A 25609-nucleotide genomic window follows, 5' to 3' on the forward strand; every position below is an offset into this window, starting at 1 on the left:
AGGCGAAGGGTGTGCACACGAGTGTGTATGTGCATGTGCGTGTGTGTGAGTGCGTGTGAGAGAGCGAGAGAAATAAGAAGGAGAGCAGACAAATGATAGAAGACAGACGAGATAAAGAGAAGAACGTCAAGATTCTTGACCATACCAAAAATGACAAGACTTTTAAGAATGTTTGGAAGAGCAATTGTTTTACTGAGGGATGAGTCTTCTACCCATGACTGCGGACAATGTCAAAAATCTGCTCGTTTGTGTGTTAATCATCACTGTTCATGTCATTTAACTGATGTTGGTGTTTTTATGGAAGAGCCCCAACTTGACCTGAATCAGGAGAGGTCTACATATCCCTGATCATAAGTCCAGAAATACCTGAAGGAGCTTATGTGTTGTATATGTGTGTGGTGTCAGACGTGTGTAAAAGAGAGGGGGAAAAAGGGACCGGTAGAGGTTGTCAGTGTCCATTCAGAGATTGATGTACGACTTTTTCCATTTTAAATGGGATGCAGTTTTACCGAGTAGCCAGTTGACATTACCTTGAGTTTTTCCCTTATTCAAAATTGCACAAAATTTTGTGCACAAAAAATTGCAACTACTGCAATTATACCCATACTAATTATAGCGTTATGAAGCAGGAACTTTAACATTCGTTAAACCTTTTGGGATTTTTTGTCCTTCCCTCTCTTTAATGCTTATAGTCTACTTCAATGTTGAGCGTCAAAATCCAAACTATCTGAAAAAGAGTTTCCACACCACAATTGTCGCAAAAGTTTTATCCGCATCAGGAGCAGTTGGCACACACCTGCAAGAAACTGTCTTCAACCAAAGTGTAAAGTCCTCAAGTTTAACCGATGCCATCTTATTAACTAATTTATTATGATGCATTGTATAAGGGAAAAGCCGAAAGAAGAAGAAGAAGAAGAAGAAGGAGAAGAAGAAGATTATGATGCATTGTATATGCAGCTTAAATTGCACATGACTGTCCCATCCTTTCTCTGTCCACTTTGGTCTTACATTTAACAAGTGATTGTCCCATTTTAATTTACTCTAACTGACTGAACTGAAATCATTAACTATGTAATTTAAGATGCATTATTGGTAATCGCATTCTGTGAAATCAGGTGTTTTGACATACTGTTTAATGTACTCAAGCAAAATATATAAGATACCCTTTCCACTGTTAATGCTTTTGGTTTGTACTAAACTCACTCCAATTTCATTTACTCCGTCTGGAGATGAAACCTCTTAGCATTCGAGTGTGCTGTATAGTGAAACTGATTACAGGGCAGAATAACATAATGCCTAATAGCTCATTTACAGTCAGTCCAATTTAATTAATTATACTAAAATCTTTAATCAAATAAATTTGAGAAGAATTCCACTGAGATTTATGGGTAAAGCTTATTTAATATATACACTCAGAGAAAAATCAATTTATTATAGTGCTACAAAAATTCTGACCTTTTCATGTTCTCCCTTTCTTTTCAACATCAGCTGTGATCTGTGAGGGACTCAAAACATGACTTGAAATGCCTGATCTCATATAAAGTCATGAAAACAGGAAAGTAACCTTGCTCAATATTTATCAGCAACAGGAGACTAAATGTCATGACCAGTATGGAAAACAAAGGTGTCCCTGTGCCCTCATCTCCCCGCTGATATTCAAACATCTCAGCCACAACCCTTACTTGTCCAATGTCTCCTTGCAAAAATATTGACAACTGAGGGTATAATGGAGCGTGAATTAGAAGGGCGTATCAGGGTGGCGTCTACCGTGATGTGGGTGCTGCATCGGTTGTTTGTGGTGAAGAGGGATCTGAGCCATAAAGTGAAGCTCTCTGTATACAAATCAATTTATGTCCCTGCTCTCACGTATGGTCATGAACTTTGGGTCATAACCGAAAGAACAAGGTGTCTGACTCCAGCGGCTATAATGAGTTTCATCTGCAGGGCGCTGGGGCTAGCGTCTGAGACAGGGTGAGGAGAAGATACATCCCGGGAGGGAGCGCAACCCCTGCTCCTGTGCATCAAATGGCGTCAGTTGAGGCGGCTCAGACACCAGATAAGGATGCCTAGGGTGCCTCCCGTTAGCAGTGTTCCAGGGCTGGCCAGGTGCTGGAAAGCCTTGTTGTCAACCCACAGCATGCTGGAGGGATTACATATCCTATCTTGCAAGGGTAAACCTCTGGGTCCCCCAGGAAGAGCTGTAGATAATCTCTGGGTACAGAGACACCGAGGTTGACCTACTCAGTCTGCTGCCCCTGAGACTTGGCCTTGGATAAGCAGTGGGATAAAGTTGACAATGATGGCACCTAAAGGGACATGCCTTCTTTTGTAGAAATCCACGAGTAAGCGAGCACACGTTCACATTTGGTTAGCCCTGATAAGGTCATCTGGATTTTTACCTTTCATTATCACCTGCTGTCTTTCTGAAACCTAACTCGGACAACAGATAGGGGCTTGGGATACCATAAAACAATTAATGGTTGGTTTGCTTCCCCTAGCATGCCATTCTCATCAGTTCAAACTGAATTCTTTGCTGACGGTGTAATGTTTATCCATTATTGTACAATTACAAGGGATGGGGAGACTTTCTATAAAGGATTGCATTAGAGGTTCTTCACGAGCTAAATTCACCATCCTTTAAGCTGTGTGCCAACCACAAGAGAAATGTAATGCTTAAAAATTAAATGACAGAGAATTTGAAAAATTGGACGATCAAATTTTCTTTTAAAATGTTTTGAATCAGCTGATCTACTGCTGAATGATTTTGTATTTGAATAAAGTAGGGACATTACTAAAAATTTTGGTCAAATAATGGATTAGGCTATATCAAATCTTAAAATCTGACTGCCTTAAATTCATAAAGAAGACAAGCTGTACAACAAAGACGCATAAGGAAAATAATGTCCATACTTTTAAATACATGAGCATATGTCATGAAATGTACACAAAAATACATTTTTGTATGAACACAATACAGATCAATATACCAATAAATAAATGATAAATAAGATAAATGAATTAATGATAGGGTTGAAGGTGTGAGGGACTATGCCTTTTTAGAGATATGAACTGTTTGAAAGAACAAATTGTGTGATTTTTTTAAATTTATTTACTTATTTATTTATTCATTTGATGCAATGCAGCTCAGACAGTCCATATACAATGATTTCCAGTCTTGGTTTTCAGCTAATTTCTCCTGCATCGAGAAACCTCGACCCATGGCTCAGAACCAATAACTCAAATCTTATTGTGATTAAACTCTGTAAAGATGAATGATGATTGCTTTATTCTTCACGCAGATGCAGAAAATTCAACAGACCCAGCCTCCCCTCCAGACGATGATGTAATCTCTCTCCCCTCTGATGTGAACGTTATAGCCGAGGATGGGGAGCCAGCTCTGCATTATGTAACAGCAAGCCCATACAAGAGGAGTCTTTTTGTGTGTGGGTGTGTGAGAACATGTGTGTAATTGTATTTATAGCAGAGGATCTCTTCAAATGTATGGTAAAGGTGTCTTTTTTTATCTAATCCATCCGTTTCATTCTAATGACTTCATATTGTACCTCCAAGAGCCGTAGATGCTTTGTTATCCAACTCTTAATGGCGGTAAACCTCATCTGGCAGGCGAACTGGCTAATATGAGATGCAATTTAAACAAAAAAAAAAATCAGTCCAGCATCAGAACCCATTCTCCTTGATTATAACTGATGCCTGTTTGATTTTCCAGTTTTGCAATATGCTTACATTGTCAAATACAAAAACAATGGTGAGAAACTTGTCAAATCAAGAACATGGACCAATGGAATGTTCACCATATTCACTGCTCACCAGATGGACAACTGGAGGGAATAAACTAAAATACAGAGGGGGGTTAAAATTGTGCAGGAGCTTCCAAAGCTGCTGTACAGCTGTAAATGTCAGTTTCAAGACATTTACCTATGACAAAGGTATAAAAATTACAAATTTACCAATCAAGATCCTTTTCAAGTTAATATTATGGGCATACACCTGTTTTTGTAATTAAAAATTCAGATCCATATTTTTACTGGTCCCCTTTACATGTGGATATTTGTCTGAATAAAATATTATTTGTTGTTGTTTTTCTATTGCTAATTTCTATAGCAATTAATACATTTTGCTAATTTCTCTGAAGATATGAGAAACAGTGTGCAAGTAATTTATTAATGTATTATAAACCACTGAGAAATTATAACTTGAATATAATATTATTTAAAAAATTGTTCAAAAAAATAGCAATAGATTCCATAAAATTATGGAAGGAACACTGTTTCTTTTTTTGATTTTCTACATCTTGGGCAAAGCTGTCACTTATCCATATTTACCAAGAAAAAAAATACACTTTCAGGGTCATATACATTTTTTCCTCCGATCTAGATCAGAAACTTCCGCAGGATTTTTCATAATGCATTAGCAGATTATATTAGTAGAAAAAAACACCCTGTTGACTAATTCTGCTACGTGATTTTGCCTTACATTAATCCTAATGGGATTTTCTGTCAAGATACACAAGACAGTTATTCGATTCAACCTTCTTATCAAAATCCAGGGGCATCTTAGTCCCATTACGTCCATCAATACTTGATGCTCAACATCATTTGATTTCAATTTCTTGTTAGTTGCTTCAGTCCAGTTGTTTGAGATTTTCTTTTTATTCTGTAAGGAAAAGGACATTTTAAAAATCTTCAAGAATTTACCGATAAATTAAGCAAGAGGTTGTCTCTAATAACATATTAGCAATAATTCAGCACGAGACCACAAATTATCTGAATATTTACTGTAATTTTATTTTCAATTTTCAATGGTTAAAATTATATGCATATATGTTGGTGTAGTCATGTTTTTATAGATCTCTATTGTCACTAAATATTTGGAAAAGTGCTTCTGAACTGTTCTGTTTTTAAAAAAAATTAAGTATTAAAAACTGCACCCAAAACTATCAGAGACTCACGGATTCGAAGTTGGTTGATTATTACACTAAAAGACATGAACGTGTTAATTCTGAAACAAGAAATTTACCAAAGCTGAAGAGGCAGCTCTGGCACACGTCAACACAAGCTCCTTACATGACAGCTCTCCCCTCCATGCCCCCACTGTAAATCTTCAGCTTCTTATCGGATGCTATAAGCTTATGGTCACATTCCAGATGTCAAAGGCGCACACACAAATGATTGCACCGACAAATAGGCCATCCTCCAATCCAGTCTATTTTGGTACAGCAGTGTGGGAGGATTCAGTTGCACAACATCACACCTGGAGCACTACAGTCCAAGCAGCAGCGGTTGAAGTGGGTGAGACTTTTACTCAATCCACAGAAAATGGTGATTGAGGGATTGAGTGCTTAAATTGCCGACTTTTTCATATGGCCGGCTTTATACTTTGTAATCCGTAGAGTCTCTGACAGATTTGTAAAGTTAAAGTTGCTATGGATGGGATCTCGCTGGACACTGCCTTGTGCATGACCACAAAGGGATGGTGTAATGCTCTTTTAAATGATCACTATTGTAAGACAACATCGTTGCAAGAGGAACCAGTAGGATTTCAGTGGCACGTGCTATTGTTGCTGCAAAACTGTTGTCACAACTAAAAAACAATCATTACCTGAAACCGTATAAATGAACAGATATAAAGAAAAATGGACTCCACTTCTATAAATAATTTTATCAACCTGCGGTTCCAAAGCACTTTACACTGGATTATTTGCAGTCATCCATTCACACACCAAGAGCTGCAATGCAAGGTGCAAACCTGACCATCGGTAGCAACTGGGGGTTCTCGGTCTTGTCGAGGACACTTCAGTGGCAGACAGGAGGAGCTGTGGCCTCCCAGTTGGAGGGACGCCCGCCCTACCAAATGAGCCACAACCGCCCAAAGATGATGGCTGAATTGAGTGTCTCATGTTACACAGTTTGGAACAGCTGAATATAGCATTTCAACAAAATCTTTACAATCTAATTTGAAATTCTATTTTCAAATCGCAAGAAGCCCTCATACTTAGAAAAGGTGAACTGTGCGTTTCAGATTTAATACGGCGGCGCTCCGGAGGTCTCAAAATTATGTTTTGAGACCAGTCTGCATTTTCAAAGGGTCATTTATGTGAATTTTTTTTTAATTTTTTTTATCATTATTATTGCTTGGAAATGACACATAGAGCTGTGATGGTTCTGCATTTTCAAGCAGAATCGACTCGCACACGTACACACATGCGCACCACTTCCCTATGAAACATCACCCCCCCACCCCCCACGATCCTCCCCACTCTCGGGTGCTACATCGCGCCTCCCACGATGTGACTTCACAGCTTCTCCCTTTCATAGTGCAGCCCACTCAACCCTCAACCTCCTCCAACTACACTTCACCACGACATCCCATACCTCGCCTCACCGACGTGACGTCACGCTTAAGCGCATAACATCACATAACCTTTCCATAATGGAATAGGAGGCAATAAATACACACTCCTCTGCGCTGTTGTTTCCACATTAAAAGCAGCCATCACAAGGATGAGAAAATATATGTTCAAGATGGCCATGATTTAGCAACACTTACTGAACAGACAGAAGGAGAAGCCTATATTGGCTAAAGTTTGATGCCATTTTGTTGAGATTGACGAGTGTGTGTGTACTGAAGCCCAGAAACGAGTAAAACCAGCTGGCAAAAGGGGCTGGTTTCCAGTTTATCTGCTACACAGTCAACTTCACTGATTTGCAAATAAAATTGGGGGCCGATCTCAACACCTTCACCGCCACATCGTGCGCATCCGTTTCTTCGTGACCCCACGCATCAAAACAGCTAAGAAAGCCTAAAATCTCCTGCACGACCGAACCACACAACGCATTTTGTTACTGAAGTGCCGGATGTGAGTGTCAATCAAAAAAGAAAAAGAAAATAAATTAAATAAACGCATCAGCTGCATCCTTTTCTGTCGAAATCATCCAACGCACCAAGACACGCCCACACCAATCAAACACACACGGGGGGCAGCAACAGTTTGATATAATTCTGTGTGGGTGGATGGGAAGGGGGGATTTTTTTTTTTTTACACGAAAAAAAAAATCGTAGAAATGAGAAAAGCGGTCGACGAGACGACGCGCCTTTTTGGATCGGATGGGGCGTCTTTTTAATAAAACCACGACAAAGGACGCAGGGGTCGGGGGAGGGGTTCTGGTGGCGGGGGGGGTGCAAAGAGACGGATCGGTCGCTCGCAGCCTCCCGTCTGGGCCGATGGGTTCGACCCCCCGGTCTCTCCGAACCCGCCAGAACCCGTCCTTCACCTGACGAGCGGGATCCGGTTCATCCGCACCTGACGGCGGAGGGGGGCGCACCGCGAACCGCGCACAGCGCGCCGCTCACCGGGCGCAGCAGTAAATCCCTCTTTGTCAATCGATATTTCATTAAGCTCGACCATTTATCGTAGTCCTGCTCCATAGGGCGATATGTCTGTTGCTGCTAGTCTACCGATATTCCATCCCTTTCCGGAGGCGCAAATAAGCGTAAAATGTCTGAATATTTTGCTTGACATAGGTGAGAGCGCAGGGGGAAGGAGGGGGTAAAAGGGGGGGGGGGGGAGCCCCGCTATTGTGTGAAGCGGGAAGCCATTGCAAGTAGGTTAAACGGCTCAGACTGACGCAGACGCGGGCACCACGAAAAGAATGTACAATAAATAAATAACAAAATAACATGCGCAATTGTCAGCAGCTGGTAAAGCGGTACCTTTGCTCTCCTGTCCTTCGTCTTGGGTTTCCTCCGCGTTGGACTCCATGACCGGTTTTGTTCCATCCATGATTTACCACAGTAATGGTCTCCTTGTGGTACTTGTGCCTTCTAGTGTGTGGATGGTAGATCCTATCCTGGTGACTTGATGCGCTCTCTCTCTCTCTCTCTCTCTCTCTCTCTCTCTCTCTCTCTCTCTCTCTCTCTCTCTCTCTCTCTCTCTCTCTCTCTCTCTCTCTCTCTCTCTCTCTCTCTCTCTCTCTCACTTTCTCACTTTCTCTCTCCCTCTCCTGGTACACACCCTCTCTCCCTCCCTCCCTCTCCTATGTTATAGCCTTACTCTGTATGTTAGTCCAGTTACCCAAGACACAAAGCCTCCTGTCAGATGTGATTCATGTCACCGAGTAGACACATTTTGATTCTTTAAATCAGTCAGCAGTGAATCTGTGCGCCATCTGTCGCAAAATTGTCCCAAAGTCTCACCTTGCCCTTCCCACCTATAGGTAACACCTTGGTTCGGCCTTCCTCTATCCTGTGGGTTTCCACGGATCGGGTTTGATTCTTTCCATCAGTAAGGAGGCTGTAAGGGACACTGTGTGCGGGAGATGTAAATATGCAAACTCACGGGCCACCGTGCATGCATGAGCACAACCACACACCCTCACCGCCCCCTCTCCATCTGGTGAGTTGGGGAAGAGTTGGGACAGAAGGAGGGAGTGGAAAGAAAGAAAAAGTAAAGTGAGTAAGATTTTTTGAAAAAAGGGAGGGGGCGGGTGGGACTGCAGGCGGGGATAGGGCTGATTATTGTTTTTGGTTTCACTTTTGAAATTAAAACAGCCTGCACTCACTAATCTGTGAAAAAAGAACCAATTCATTCTTTTGAATTTTAATTGGAGGGTAACAAAAATGTAAGCAGGCAAAAAATTAAAAAGTAAGTAAGAATTGAGAAATGAGTTTTTGGGATTTGGAAAATAAAAGAAAGAGGCTCTGGAAATGATTTTGAGACCAAATGAGCAATCGTTGAACATATTTTCTACTCCCACGGGGAAAACACACAAATCTGATGATAATGCTGCTTCCTGCCTGATCATTTTGTTTGTTTTGTACGTGGGTGAGTTGCTGTGCATGCGTACGCACTCACAAAATTGAATAATTGAATTGAAACTTGTAAGCTAGTATAAAAAAAAAGAAACAACCGACCAAGTTCCTCCATAAATGCTTGTTGTATGAAGCCTCTAATAAGCTGACACAAAAAAATTACAATTTGAAGAAGTTATAAAAAAATTATATGGATTTAACTACATAAGAGACTAAAGAGCCAGATATGAAAAACGAAATGTGTTTGATAAAACAAACATGACAAAGGCAGTTCAGTGCTGTTATGTTTTTTGTTAACTCTGTTTTGGAGTAGCAGGAACATGCTTAGATGTGGCCATTGATTTTACTGTTGAAGAGGATATTTGGCTGCCTACTTTGTAAACGGAAAAACTATATCTCAAATAATATACAGCAAAATGTGTAAGTTAACTTTTTAAAGTGCTATTAAAGGCAGTGGAAACCAAGCATTTACTACTAGGGGTTTGAGTGATGTATCCTCTGAGTGATGTGGTCTGTGTTAGCTTAAACAAAAAAGTGATGTTAATTGCGTTTAAATTCTTTATCAATTCTCAATTCTTTATCCATGATGAATGAGAAAAACCTTGTCCAAATACGCTTTCAATTTCTTAAGAAATCGTTTAATTGGATCACAATTAACCAATCAGTGTCTTGTGAAATGTAGCTATCTACCATGGAGGCTCCTCTTTGTTTGCTTCCAAGGATGCTGATTGGCTGAATGGGAACCCATGATGCAATTAGTACGCAAGCACCGAGAGTCCTTTAATCCCAGGGAAACAATGCTTTGTGACTGCGGTGTGTTTCTTGAGTGAAAGGTAGTGTGTGTGTGCATGTATGTGTGCATGTGTGTGTGTGTGTGTGTGTGTGAGGGGGGAGCTTCCATAATTCACCCCATTTTCTAATAATAAACACATCCTGAAACAATGGGATGCCATCTGTCCGGAATCCTCTTAAATAAGGTTTAATTCAGGCCGCACGTGCCCCCATTTCAGACAAAGCTCAGCCCATACGACACTCCCTCTCCCTGGGCTGCAGACAATTAACCCTGCAAGCCCCAGTGCTCCATACCTCAAAACAGCCACCAATACCAGACACCAGAATGGCTAACATGACATATATGACATTTAGTAAATGTGCTTACCCAGAGGGCTGAAATCAACACCCACTAGGCACCATATGCCAGTGAATCATCATTCACACAGCGCCGTTGGCCCTCGACCGACAATGAAACCTAAGCCACCGAATAAATGAATAATTACGTTTCCTGGCTTCTGACAGAAATGCAGATTTGCACAATCGAAAATACAGATTAATTTGGTCGGAGAGAAATTATTGTTTGTGTATATGATCCCAGTCATTATGGTAGATGGGGCATGGGTTAATGTTACTTTCGTTTTCATACTCAGGGAACAATACTATTTCAACACTGAATTTTCCCGAAAGACTACTTGGAGATTTTGACTTGAATCTTCCTTAGCTGTATTAAGAGTAGGAAATTTGTGAATCGTGTTTTTCACTATTCTAGATAATACTTCTGCTTAAAAATGCACATTCATTATAGGGCTTTGCCCACTTCTTTAGATATTTACTTTGTTTCAATCAAAAGCCATTACTATTCCAATCTACGGAGGCAAGAGATATAAAAATAATGGAAAATTACATGACCTGGATACCTAAGAACCTCCACAGAAATGGACAATTGGATGTTGAAAATTAACAAAAGATGTTAAAAATTAACCAAAAAATTTCCATACCATTTTAACTTCAAATTTGGTTAAAAATACAGTAATCTAAGCATTCATTTTAGTGAAATGTGTCACTGGATAGGTTTGAAGAGAATATATTTAATGTTTATTTAATGAGGTCTATTTAATGTTTAATGTGTATTTTGATGAACACTGAGAAATATTTTCTACCCAATTCATTTGGTGTCTTCATAATTTCTTTTTTTTTTCTTTACTTATAGTGCTTTAAAACTTATTTCCAGGTGTATGACATCAATACATCAACATTAGGGTGCTTTTTTTAGCTGCCTGGTTGATGACGGCCTTGTATTTGAATATATATTTATTTCTGTAGTTATTTTATGTTTTTGGATTGTGTATAGCCTTTATTTTTTTAATTGCGCATCTTTACTTTTTTTTTCTTCTTAACCAAGTTTTGTGTATTAATTTATAAATCAACTTTCAACATCTGGATTTGTAGATTGGAATAGAATGTATAGTTCACTTGTGAAGCTCTCTAAATATGAATGCATTTCTTTAGATGATGCTTTGTGTATTTACAAGTAACTTTATATAAAAAGTATAAAGGTTTGGGTGATTAATATTCACATTCTTCAGAATCAGCATACCAACTTCAAACAATAAACATGTCTGAAATTGGTATACTCACCTGTCAACTTTATGATGAATGATGGCATCTGAGTTAATTGTGCACATTTGGGTATGCCTTAATATGATTGATTGCAGTTAAAGATATTGTCTTTGTTTGAGCTGCAGAGGCAGTAGTTGCAATGTTTTCATACTAAGAAGGTGTCTCATGGTTTCCTCTGAGTTTCCTCTAATTTTTTATAAGAAATTCAAAAAAGAAGTATTGACTTCTAGCTTTTTTTTTTGCTCTGCCCCTCTACAAAGTTTCATTAAAATCAGCAGAGCAGTATTTTCAGGCATCCTAGTGATAAAGAAAAAATGCAGGTGAAAAAATGCCGACTGCTTTCATTCAACAAGTTCAGTCACAAAGACTTGTAAAAAAAGGGGAACGGGTGGATCAAAATTAAATAATTCCACAATTACTGTTAAAACAAGCTGGAAGAAAAGTTAGTCAAAGACTACATGTAAATGTAGTGACAACCCAACCTGTTTTATCACTTGGCGGGCAAATTTCATCTCCCAATTTCCACTTGAAAAACCACCCTTTGCTGGGTCACATGGTTAGGGACTCGTCTTTTGGATGAAATGCAGAGCTCCCTGTCCCTTCTCAACATCACACACACACACACACACACACACACACACACACACACACACACACACACACACACACACACACACACACACACACACACACACACAAATTCTCTTTCTCTCTCTGTCTTTTGCCAACACACACTTAATGCTCAACTTGGACTTTGGCCCAAACACCAAAGTAATGCTGCATTTCAGAGATGTCAGATAGTCAGAAATCTAATGGCTCAGACAGATGCAAAAAAACATCTTGCCAAGTTGGAGTTTTTTTTTTCCGATCCCATATGGACACTCAGCTGCAACAAATCTACATCACGAGTTATGATTTTCCCCGTCTGTGTCAATTGCCCGCGCCCACCTTGTCCTCTGACTCTGGACCGTCACCGCTCTTACCAAATGGAAGTTACACAAACGCCTTTTTATCAAATAAGAGTCGAGTGCTTTGTTGACAGGACACGGAGTACTCGTTTGCCCCACATTTTTCTAATACTGTTAGCTGTGGCAAACAGGACTATCCATTTAGACTAGAAGGCAAAAAAAGGGAAAAAAAAATCAATCCAGTGCCTTGACAGGAACCATCACTGCCTGATAGCAGAAAATATTTGAACTTTACAGTCAGAAATGATGCTACTGAGATCTCCGGATCCTGTATCGACTCGGCCGTATAGGAAGCAATTGCTGGGCATCAGAAAGAGAAGAGCCCAGCAGGGTCTCAAGTGAAGTTGTAAGAACATTTTTGTCCTCTGAACCTCTTGCCATCTATTAAAGGAACATTCAAGAAACGTATGGTTGGTTCCCGTCTTCTCTCATTACAAGAAGATAGAGAGGAGAAAGTTGTCCAAATGGAGTCTTTACATAGATCTCTTACATAGAGCTGGTTGATTCGGGAAAAAAAAATTTATATGATACCTCTCAGTTTATGCTTAGGTAAGAAAAAAACATGTCAAATAAACAACATAAATAAAATGTCCCTGTCCTCACATTATAATATCCAGCTTTTGTGATTTTTTTTTCTTTTACCCATGTAATTTATGAATGGGAACAATTATGAAATTGCAATTTGGAGAGACATTATCAAAAGAAAAATCCAGTGGGCCAATTTAAACAGAAATACTTTGTCATAATCCTCTAAATTTAATTTAATAAAAAAGAGGCGATTATAGTGAAAATGATGACGATAACAATGATTTTGAATAATAATAAAGGAACCGAATCTGTAGCTTCAGCGAGATCCCATTAAACATTTCTATGACAAACTGTCTCTCATCATCCTCTACATCAGAGCAGTCTGATCTCAGCTGCCAAGCTGGCTCTACTGTTGCCATGGTGATGTTGAACACCGCCAGTGAGCTGCTGCACTTATTCAATCTATTAGTGATACTATCAGTCCTGACAAGAAAGAAAAAAAACTTCTAGTATGTCCGTATAACAGCTCAAATCCACCATGAGACAAAAAAGCAAATTAATAAGTGAGCAATGACAAGGGGCTAACTGAAAACCATCTTATCAGCACTCCATCAGGATCAGGCTTTCTTTCTTCTACAGCCTGGTTGAAAGCTATAGCTAATAGGCAGCCGGGGAATTCTTGTTGTTCTAGGCTGTTTGATGGCAGCAAAAGGAGACTAGTGTTTGGACAGTTTAAGTTGTGTCCAAATTAATTGATAAACAATTCCCTGTGTGAATGACATCAGCAATAGGAAGCTTCAGAAAGGTTAGAGGCCTCCGGTTGAGAAGAAAAAGCATTATTATAAGCAATTTAAGCTGGAATTTTCTCTGACAATTAAGCTTCCTTGTCATCTACACGGAAACGTAACAGTGTGGTAGGAGACATTTGTATGAAACAAATAAAATTTAGAAAGTATTTGCATAGTCATATATCATGGAATTTTTAAGACGGGAGAAATCTATACAACCAGTGAAGCTCAAGATCCTTATCTGAACTTGAAGTGAAACTTCTGCTATGAGTATAAAATCAGAAAAAAGTTGAAACATAGAACAGAATCAGAATAACAGTATGCAGAAAATTCCTACAGTCTCAGCCTATTTGTCTCAGCATGTTCTACATCCGAGACATCCGCAGCTGACTGAGCCAAATTCAAAAACATGGAAAAATTTTCTTCTTTTTTAGATCCTGGAACGATGGAACGGTTTCTGTGTCTCACATTCTTTCTTGTGTGGAATAAACTGCAAATTTTCTGGCAATTCCTCACTCCTACTCATACCAAGTTTAATTAAATATAATTAAACTGTGATCCAGCTTTCTACCTCACTTTGCGTATTGTAATATTGAAAAGACGGGCTGCAGTCATAGGGCACTGTCATACATCCACTTCAACTCACCCATATATACTAATTTAAAACAAGCCACTCAATCAATGAAATATGCAGCATTTCTCAGAAAGGTGAAATCCCTCAAAAGCCTAAATGGATATACAGTTCAAAAACACACTAATTTGATAGACTATTGTCTCTGCATGGATAATCCCTGATCCTACCACAGGCGACACGTTGACCTTTTAACTGTCTTCCTGACACACTTCTCAAGATCGTTATTCTTCTCTGTTGTCGAGCGAGGACGCTGATTGCAAGGCTTTGAGCTCTGATCCCAAAGGTTGTCCTCATTTTGACCTCGAGAGTCATACACCCGAACCCAGAGATCACTGCTGCGTCTCTCTCTGACTCTGCTATCTGTGTTTGTTTCTGTCTCAAGTTTGAGGGCATGAACAATCAGATCTTCCCGAAAATGTGTGTATTTTTTTCTCATAAGGGTAAAGTGACCAAACAAAGAAAATATATTGAACTTTGGCTTCAACCTTTAGGTTTGGATATTGATTCAGCACCTCCTACAAGTAAAGCTTCTTTTATATGTAATGTTGGAAATAGGCCATTGTTTCAGCAAATACAAATACACACAGATATAAACAGGCAGTGTCTTAGCGGCTTTATGAGCCTCCCGCTGTTGCTCTACTCTAATCCTTGCCATTTTAATGGGCTTCTGACTTCCTCTAAAAGGGAAACCTTTGGCAGAGAACAAGATTGACACACTGCACCTGGTACTATCTTTTCGCTCACCTGAGAAATTCTTCTGATTACGTTGCAGTTTTGATCTTTGTGTAAACGGACACATTTCTGCTTCTGTGAATGTGGATGTGTGTTCAGTATTATTTGTATGTCCTGATCTGGGCCCTTAATCTGTGGTGGTGATGATGACCCAGTTTTGCAACCCCCTCCCACCCAACCCTCAGCTTTCAGTCACCAAGGAGACGTTTCCCTCTCATCCCTGAACGGAACCATTTGATGTCTGCAAAGGATAATCCTTCCCCAGAACACATAATCTGCAGATATCATCGATTGTGAGTATTGAAATTTGGGTATTGATGTTGTTGTTGTAAACGAAAAAAAATATCAGCGAAGGTTTGCTTGACAGTGTGTATCCCCATTTAGCTACAATCTCCAGTTGGATAGATATGAATTTATGATGCTCCAACATCATCTACAACCTGCTGCGCGCTGGCATGCTCCCTCAGTGTGCATGCTAAGGATCTACTTATGGATTCCGACACACAAGAGTCATGTAGGGTAACACAGTGATTTGTCAAAACTTGCAAAATCTGTGGTTCAAATAAATCCATGAAAACAAGTAGGTTTGATGATTTGCAATCTCTATTCTATCCCATTATAGCTTGGAAAGTGTTACCCTTTTACAGTAAATTTTTGAGGCTTCCCCCATTAACAGACCGGCCTTAAGTTCTTGCCACGAACATATTTCTTCTTTCAAATGACTTTTTGCTGCAGGTGGACTGCAGTTAGCATTTGGCAGAAAAAATGAGTCCAGATGTGGCTATTTGGATGGAGTTCCACCTCTCAGTTGTGTTTTTTTGTTTTTTTTAAGATGTGTGTTTTGTTTGCTGATTGAAGAATGCTATGCTAAGTATGGCTACTATATATCGAACATATATTGGTTAATTTTCGGGTCGATTTTTCACAAGTTCATATCTGAAAACTTCACTATGTTTTTCTACTTCACATCATAGTATGAGAGCATGAGCATAAAAATTATAAAAAGGGGCAGTTAAACATCTTTCAAGCAATATCAATTTGGACAGATATTGATTTTTTTTTGTCTTTGAGCAAACTTTTAGGGGGGGCTTCCCTGACAGAAGAATGATTTACCGAATTCAGATAGAATAATAAATAACTAGAGACAGCTTTTCAAAGGAAAAAATAGCTCAGTGTTCAGTCTCTCTTTGAAATGGACACCCACATGCCTGCACATGCACACACACTAAATACAAACGACCTTCCCCCATACTGCAGCTATGTATAATGATAAAGCCAATGTAAGATATACAACCTTCTCAGATACACTTTTTCGTATTTACAGTATCTGATGACTGCTGCCAGTATGGATGCATTCACCTATGCACACACACACACACACACACAAACTCTCCCCCGCCCCCCCCCCCCTCTCCGTCCAGCAATTTATCTGACAAGCCACTAATCCCACTGGCCCAGATTTGGTCTACAGTCTGCTCCACATGTTACGTTGTCTTCCAAACAACACACACACACACACACACACACACACACACACACACACACACACACACACACACACCAAACACACACCATCAATGCCAGACATAGATATACTCCTTCAGCCCTTCCCATGCAGACTAGTTGAAGCACGTGACCTCTGTGAATCATGTGACTCAGAAGCTGCTGCACCTGTGACATTTTGTACGTGACTGCAGCATGAGCGAACCGCAAAGAGGGATAAGAGCTGTGTGTTTCTATTTACAAGCATGCCGTGAGTCACTACGAGGAGGAAATGCAAAGCAGGGTGGGCGTATTGTCTTCGCCCACTCATTAATGCATCAGTGGGAAGGGAGCAGAGAATGAGAAAGAATGGCTGCGGTTTGTGGGTCATGTGCATACATTTTAATATTTATTCCGTTTCGTCTGTGTGGGCTCATGTGATTACACCTATGACTATTCATACGTGCCTGAACTCAAATTTATGTCTGCCTCTGAGTTTTGTACATCACTGTCACCATAGCAACAGGTCCATTCAACAACCATGCTGAAATATCATTGTAGCCGCTGAGCTGAGCCTAAAATGACAACATCCAACAAAAGAAAAAGACAAGTTAGCCTGAGCCTATATAATTGAGTAATGATGATTGATGAGAGTATAAATACATAGTAGGTGAATATTAAAAAAAAAAAAGACAATTTTTTTTCTGCAAGGTTGTGAAATAATAAAAAAAAAAATACAAACATGAATGTAAAGGATATCATTGTGAAATCTTATTGTGTCAACTGAACTACATTTGTTCCTTGAAGATATTTCATCTGTCATCTAAGAGGCTTCTTCAGTCCTGGGCTGGTTTCAACAGCTCCATAGACCTTGACCTGGGTGACCGAGAACCTTCTCAGATGCAGATGTGAAGAACAACAAAAGGCCCAGCATTATGTATTATGTGTGCCCAGTATAATGGTGTGCTTAGACATAAGGAAAAGGATGGGAAAATGCTTTTTTTTCAGCAGCACTTAGATGCCTGCACTTCCACAGCCTCACAACAGTTTTATTTTCTTGTTACCAGTCGCATGTCCATGTACTAACCTATCAGAATTTGAAGAACTCAGGGATCTAAATGTAAAATAAACAAAGACAGACTCACAAAATAATTTCAACTGTTTTCTTACCCTGCTCTAAATTACTTTATTTACAAAATAATCGGCAACATGAATGTGCAAAGAGTAAACTGTAAAACCACTGTAAATTGCTTTTAAACCAAATTAAAGAACTTAATTTGCAAATCTTACAATGTTAGGAACCCAGAGCAGGAGTGTCACGACTCATCGGATCCCCAGGCAGGTGGCACAGCAATCAAGGCAGTTATCCCCTGCACCTGGTGAACACGCCTCACCAGGAAACAATCCCACTAATTAGGCAAGAGTATATAAGGTGGACCCAAAGTTGCAGACATTGTCTGATCTCGTTGCTATGAGAAGTCTGCGTAGTCTTTTCCCTGATGTGTGTACGACCTCCCGGTCTATCCACTTATTAAACCACCTGCGATTCTACGAACCTGTGTCTGTCCTCTTGGGAACCAACCGTAACAGAAGATCAGACCTGGTATGGAGCCCACTAGCTCTTCCACGCCTCATCAGGTCATCCAGGCTGCCCCGATGGCTAGCCCGGCCACCTACTCCGGCGCACCAGAAAGTTGTAAGGGCTTTCTGTTACAATGCTCGCTGATGTTTGAGATGCAGCCCGCTCGGTTCCCCACGGAGAAGTCCAAGATCGCCTACGTCAGCTCCCTCCTGTCGGGTAAGGCACTCCAGTGGGCGGAAGCGATCTGGAATACCCCAGGCACTGTGACGGCGACAGCGCAGAACTTCATGGAGCACTTCCTAGAAGCCTTCAGCCTGCCCGAGGGGGATTCCTCCCTCCAGGCTCGACTTTTCAACCTCCGCCAGGGGAAGGGGTCCATCGTGGAGTACGCCCTACAGTTCCGGACGCTAGCAGCCGCCAGTGGATGGAATGAGCCAGCCCTTCTGGCCAAGTTTCGACAAGGCCTGAACACCTCCCTGCGCCTCCACCTGGCGGCGTACGATGACGGCATGGGGTTGGAGAGGTTCATCCAGCTAGCCATCCGGGTATCGCACCGGAGAGAGGCCTGTTTCTCTGTCCCGGGAAGGTCTGCCACAGGGCCGTCCCGGAACCAGCCAGAGCAAGCTGGAGAGGCCATGGAGGTGGATGCCCTCCAATTATCAACCACAGAGAGACGCAGACGCATAGCCAACCGCCTCTGCCTCTACTGTGGAGATAAGGATCACCGGATATCACACTGCCCCACGAGACCTCCAACACCCCAGGTAGGCGCTGTGCTTTCTCCTAACGTCTACTTGACACCATTGACTATCCCAGCCCAGCTTTGTGTGTCTGACTCTACCCACCTGGTGCACGCCCTCCTGGACTCCGGCTCGGCAGGGAACTTCATCTCCGGTGCACTCTGCCGACGGCTACAAATTCCCCGGCTCCCGTGTTCCCCCTCCTTCACCGTGCGATCAGTGATAGGGAAAACCCCTATCTTCCAGGCAAGTCAACACACAAACCTCCTCCCTTCAGCTTAGCATTGGGGTTCTGCATGTGGAGAACATTTCATTTCATGTCCTGGAGGAATCCCAGATAGATCTGGTGTTAGGCAGACCTTGGTTGAGGGCGCATGAGCCTACGGTTTCCTGGGCCACTGGGGAAATCCTGCGCTGGGGTGAGACTTGCAAGGAGCACTGTTTTCCCCAGCTCCCTCCAAGGAGAATAGTGCATCTCTATGCCACATCAGTAGAAAGCCCCAAGCAAGACCACCGGGCCCAGATCCCATCCCAGTATGCGGGTTTTCAGGACGTCTTCAGCTCCCAACGAGCCGCTGCGCTGCCTCCCCATCGTCCCTGGGACTGTGCGATCGATCTACTTCCAGGCCAACCGCTACCGAACAGAAAGATCTACCCTCTCTCTCTCCCTGAACAGGCGGCCATGGAGACCTATATAGAGGAATCCCTGCGCCAGGGCTATATCCGACCGTCGAAATCCCCTGCGGCCTCGCCATTCTTCATCGCAAAGAAGGATGGAGGGTTGAGGCCCTGTGTGGACTACCGGATCCTGAACCAAGCCACTGTAAAATTCCGTTATCCTCTACCCTTGGTGCCAGCGGCTTTGGAGTCCCTCCGGGGGTCCAAAATATTCACCAAACTGGACCTCCGGAGCGCCTATAACCTGGTGCGCATTCGAAGAGGGGATGAGTGGAAAACTGCCTTCGTAACCCTCTCTGGTCACTGGGAGTACAGGGTCATGCCATATGGCCTAGCCAATGCCCCTTCCGTGTTCCAAGGCTTCATGAACGAGATTTTCAGAGACTTCCTCCAAAAATTTGTGGTCGTCTATATAGATGACATCCTGATCCACTCCCCTGATCTGCCCAGTCACGTTCGCCATGTCACCCAGGTCCTCACCAGGCTTCGCGAACACCAACTGTTCCTCAAGGCAGAGAAATGCCTGTTCCACCAGACCACCGTCCAGTTCCTCGGCTACCACCTCCATCCACAGGGAGTGAGTATGGATGAAGAAAAGGTCAGTGCCGTCCACTCTTGGCCTCAACCCCAGACAATCAAGCAACTACAGAGGTTTCTGGGGTTCGCTAACTTCTACCGACGGTTCATAGAGAACTTCAGCCAACTGGCTACGCCCCTCACCTCCCTGTTACGCGGCAAACCAAAACGCCTGCATTGGAACCCAACCGCCACACGAGCCTTCCTGGAGCTCAAGAAGGCCTTCACGTCCGCCCCTCTGCTGCACCACCCGGACCCAGATCTTCCCTTCACAGTGGAGGTTGATGCTTCAACCACGGGGGTGGGAGCCGTCCTGTCCCAACCCCATGGAAAGCCAGCCCGACTCCAGCCCTGTGCTTTCTTTTCAAAGAGGACGAGTTCAGCAGAGAGCAATTATGATATCGGCAATAGAGAGCTCCTGGCCATCAAGCTGGCATTGGAAGAGTGGCGCCACTGGCTTGAGGGCGCAAAATACCCATTCACGGTGCTAACCGACCACAAGAACTTGCAGTACCTGCGCCAAGCCAAGAGGTTAAACCCCCGCCAAGCAAGATGGGCCCTCTTCTTCACCCGATTTCAGTTCCACATCCGATATCGCCCTGGCACTCTCAATGGGTGAGCCGACGCTCTGTCACGGATTCACTCTCCAGAAAACGCCCCAGAAGAACCGGAGAAAATCCTGCGTGACTGTGTGCTAGTAAACCCCATCCGGTGGAGCCTGGATGAAGAAATCCGGGAAGCATCAGTGTCCGACCCCGCACCACCCAACACTCCGGCCAATCGTACCTACGTACCACAAACCATCCGGGAATCTCTCCTCACCTCTGCACACTCTGCACCAGGTACCGGGCATCCAGGAATGAGTGCGACTCAGAACATACTCCGAGACAAATATTGGTGGCCAGGAATGTCTAGAGACGTCCGAAGATATGTCAGCCAATGCCCCGACTGTGCCCGGGCGAAAACGCCTCGTCACCTACCAGCAGGGAAACTGGAACCCTTACCCATCCCAAATAGACCCTGGTCCCATCTCGGCATTGATTATGCCACAGACCTTCCCCCCCCTCCAAGGGATACACGAGCATCCTAGTGGTAGTGGATCGATTTTCTAAGGCATGCAAGTTGATCCCCATGAGGGGAGTCCCTACAGCATCAGAGACTGCAGAAGCCCTCTTCAACCAGGTCTTCCGGAACTTTGGACTGCCGGAGGACATCGTCTCTGATCGGGGACCCCAATTCATATCCAGGTTTTGGAGAGCCTTCCTTCGCCTGCTGGGGGTGACAGTGAGCTTGTCGTCTGGTTACCATCCCCAGACCAATGGACAAACAGAACGCAAGATCCAAGAGGTATGCCGCTACCTCCGAACGTACTGCCAGCAACACCCTGCAAATTGGAGTCAATTCCTTCCCTGGGCAGAATATGCTCAAAATTCCCTCCAGCAACCAACCACCGGGTTAACGCCATTCCAGTGCATGCTTGGCTACCAACCACCCATGTTTCCCTGGACAGGAGAATCCTCAGAAGTCCCAGCAGTCAATCAATGGTTCAGAGAGTGAGAGGGTGTGGGCCAGGGCCCACCGGCATTTGCAAGGGGCTCTACGCCGCCGCCGCTGTGCAAATGCTCACAGAGCCCAGGCCCCTGCCTATGTCGTGGGACAGAAAGTGTGGCTCGACACGGGACCTTCGCATGAAACACCCCTGCAAAAAACTCAGGCCAAAGTATATCAGGCCCTTCAGGATCTCCCACCAGATCAATCCGGTTACTTTTCGCCTTCAACTCCCGCCTGAATATAAAATTCACCCAGTATTTCATGTATCTCTGTTAAAACCGTGCTATTCCTCTGACTCTTCAGACGCTGCAGGCCCTGGGGTTGCTGTGCCGCCTCCGCCACCTCCCCTTCTTGACGAGGGACCCATCTACGCAGTACACCAGATACTCCAATCTCGACGCCGCCGGGGTCAACTGGAGTACCTGGTCGACTGGGAGGGGTACGGGCCGGAGGAACGCTCCTGGGTCCACCGCAAGGACATCCTGGACCCAGGGCTGTGGGAGGAGTTCCATAGCACCCATCCAGATCAACCGGCTCCGCGTCCCCGTGGCCGTCCCCGTCGCCGTGCGCCCTCGTCCAAGGAGGAGGAGGCTGGAGGGGGGTACTGTCACGACTCATCGGATCCCCAGGCAGGTGGCACAGCAATCAAGGCAGTTATCCCCTGCACCTGGTGAACACGCCTCACCAGGAAACAATCCCACTAATTAGGCAAGAGTATATAAGGTGGACCCAAAGTTGCAGACATTGTCTGATCTCGTTGCTATGAGAAGTCTGCGTAGTCTTTTCCCTGATGTGTGTACGACCTCCCGGTCTATCCACTTATTAAACCACCTGCGATTCTACGAACCTGTGTCTGTCCTCTTGGGAACCAACCGTAACAAGGAGGCTTTGCAAACTGAGAGGCAGATATTTACTCAAACAATGTTAAGTTTATATAACAACTTTTCAACACTGAGATGATTTACACAAAGCTTTAGGTCTATATTTGGATTCTAGATGAATCTTAAATTCAAAGCTAATAATATAATGTAAAACACATTTTGTGTATTTATAAAAGGCAAATGAAACTAATAAAAAAAGGCCTAAAATTGTTCTCTCAGGTACTCTACAAGTTGCAGAAGCAAAAGAGCTGGCTAGGTCAGAAGGAAAAAAAAAACTGAGGGTAATGCCCAAGATGTCAATGTAGAAATCATTTTGGATCTAAAACTACTTTGCAGACTGATAAGCAAAAAGAAAAGCAAAGTGATACACTGTATTGTGATTGTGTTTTGGATGCTTAGACTTTACTGATTCTTTGTTTAAGTGCATTTTCATACATGTACCAAGTCATTCAAGCATCTGAGTCGCATTATAAAGAACATGTACACACTGTCTTCTTCCACTAATCTGTATTTTTATCGTGAAATATATCTGTCTCTAGCTCTGCTTCTCTCTACATCTTTCCAAAGCAAAATAATCAAAATAACTTGACACCTCCAGTTCCAAATTTGCTGCTTGCCAGTCTTAATTTTATCCTCTTACATGGTAAGAATCAACTGTTTCCACATTGTTTTCTACAATGGAATTGATTTGAAACTTTCAAGTGAGTTGTTTGACAGTCAGCTACGTTCTTAAATTTGCAAACTCAATATATCAGTAAAGATAAATATGTGACATATTATAAGCGATCCCCAGACTGTAATTATGACACAATTGTTGAAGGTAAACTGTGGCCCACTGTAATTGTAATCAGGTCACAGTGCCCCCCCCCCCCCCCCCCCCAACCCAGCAACTCCCAGCTGAGTGATATTTTATTCCGTCAGAATGGAAAAGTTCTTTAAAATCTTCAACCTTTGAAGTCTGTCTGCTTTGTGGCTGTATTCCCTCTATCCATTCTGCAGATCAGTGCATGGCAAATCACAAGAGAGGATGCAAGAGGATGTGTGCAGTCATACACAACCAAGCAGGAAGGAGGACACGTAGTGGTGGGAGATGAAGAGAATATGCATGATGAAAGACAGGGTGCTGATGCTGACACTGATGAGACAAAAGTAGCATTTTGGCAAAATTTCCTGTTAGACTTGGGAGGTGAAAGGGGGTATGTTTATGACTGTTTCCTGCAGAAAGAAAAAAAAATAAGAGTTCTAGTTTCCCCAATGCAATAAATCATGTCACTTGGCTACATCCTGTCTGTTCTCAGCTTCTCACCAGCCTGAAGGCAATAAACAGTCCTTCTGCCTTATTGGAAACAGATGTTATGAATGGTAAAAATAAAGACAAAGAGAAAGGAGAGAGAAGAGAGAAAGAGAGAAAAATATGAGAAATTGAAATCCTTGGCTGAATGTAGTGATGAAATCGAACTGAATGCTGCTTGATTCAAGTCCAGGATGACAAACAATACTGGCTTATTTGTAGCTGTTTTCTTTCTGCCTAACCCGTAGTAATCTGGCCTACTTCGATTTAGTGTTCCGTTACTTCAAGCTGAAACCACATACTTCTCGTCAGTACTGCCTGGGTTTATTTCCTCTGCAAAAACAAAAAATGAAGAAGTCAAGAAGTAGACTCTATATAAACGTTTATATTCACTTGATAGTGTCTATAATACATATGCACACACATATGGTTTGTTTTGTAATGTCCTTTAACACACTAGTTTATTAGTAAATACTCTTTCTGGGTGAGGATAGAAGCTTTAACTTATGCAAATCCTGTGAAAGTCCCTTTTATTGCTTGTACAAAATGTTGTTTAATCTCATAGGGACAGAGCACAGTTCAGAAAAATTATACAAATGTTAGCTCATTGTTTTACCATTGTTGTCCCCGAGGAGACAGATAAAACAAACATCTGAAAAATCAACTAATCTGCAACAGAAAACGATCTCTGTTGTGTAATTCCACAGTTCCTCCAATTCCAACAACACAAGATGAACAGGTGACCGCCTAAAAGTGATACTAGTACTTAACAGGAAAAATATTGCATTATTGGTAAATTATATTTTATTGTAGTGAATTCTCCTAGATCAAATTTGAACACCTACTGCATACCAATGGTATGTAACAAAAAAAAAACCAGAAAGATATCAAATTAGATTTCAATTAAATGTGATGAAGTAATTAGTTTTAAATTAGACAGATGCCCTTTTATTATCAAAATACTAATCAGATGAGACAATTTGATTACATTGTGACAAGACAAAAAATAATCGAACAGAAATCATCTTAAGACATTCAAATGTCAAGCTGTGTAGCACACTCGTAGGTGCTCTGTTCCAGGTGAATGTAGGGACACCTAAATGGCCAAAATACAATAGGTTAAGATCATTTAATAAGTGATATGGGCATTTTGCTCTATCTGGTGTGTTGGTTGCGGAAGATCAATCCACTTTCACAATTCATCACCAGTTTATAAATATTTCTGGGTTAATTAGAAATGGACCAAACTCATCTCTTCACAACATTGCGCACTGCCCTTTCTGTTTCCTATTTACCCAACCTATATAATCCAAAATGAGGGGAGACAGTTACCCACTGCTAATCAAAATCATAAATCTACTCTGAGGATGTAATGAAAAGAAGATGAAGCCTCTTCCCACTGGGCAACTTAGTATTTTATGCTGCATATGAGAGATGTTTGTGCAGAGCGCAGACGCTTATTTTATTGGCTGGATTTATCTTCTGGTACATTTTCAGGATTTTCAGGCAGATATCACATCACAGAGAAAACTGCCTGGGCTGGTTTGGGTTCAGACCTGTAGGACCCTTAAGACACTGTGTTTTGTCTTTTAAATAAAGACAAATTAATTTGTATATACATAAATACGTCCTGAATGCAATCACTTATTTGAGTTTTGAAAAACCAAGACAAACATAAATAACTTCATTGTGCATCCATGTGCATCTATTTGTTTCATCAAAAAGTCAATCTCAAAAATACAAAATTAAAATGATAAAAAAAGGTGATTTTCCAGGTATTTCCCGCTGTAATTGTTTACAGTCTATGGGGTTTGTGTTTTTTTAGTTTGTACAAATTTGTTTGTTGACTTTTGCGGTTATTCATTATCATATGCATCGATTTTAAACTGATTTAAATCTGCAGAGCAAACTACAAATGAAGGTTAGAGCAAGCGCTCTTGTATGAAATGCGACAG

The 25609-nt window shown here is 42.1% G+C and overlaps 1 protein-coding gene across 1 annotated transcript in view; it reads right to left on the reverse strand.

Annotated features, from left to right (window-relative positions):
- Positions 1-7916, reverse strand: part of LOC147233456 (neuronal membrane glycoprotein M6-b-like) — a 27232-nt gene extending 19316 nt beyond the window's left edge. The window contains exon 1 of the mRNA XM_086148295.1: positions 7732-7916. Within this exon, the coding sequence (XP_086004421.1) occupies positions 7732-7801 (70 nt within the window). The 5' untranslated portion in view covers positions 7802-7916. The remainder of the gene's footprint in view (positions 1-7731) is intronic.
- Between the last annotated feature and the right edge of the window lie 17693 nt (positions 7917-25609).

Source organism: Fistularia commersonii, chromosome 6 (genome assembly GCF_037954325.1).
Source record: "Fistularia commersonii isolate RoL2024-O1a breed Wild chromosome 6, RoL_Fcom_v1.0, whole genome shotgun sequence".
In the NCBI taxonomy this organism is placed as follows: Eukaryota; Metazoa; Chordata; class Actinopteri; order Syngnathiformes; family Fistulariidae; genus Fistularia; species Fistularia commersonii.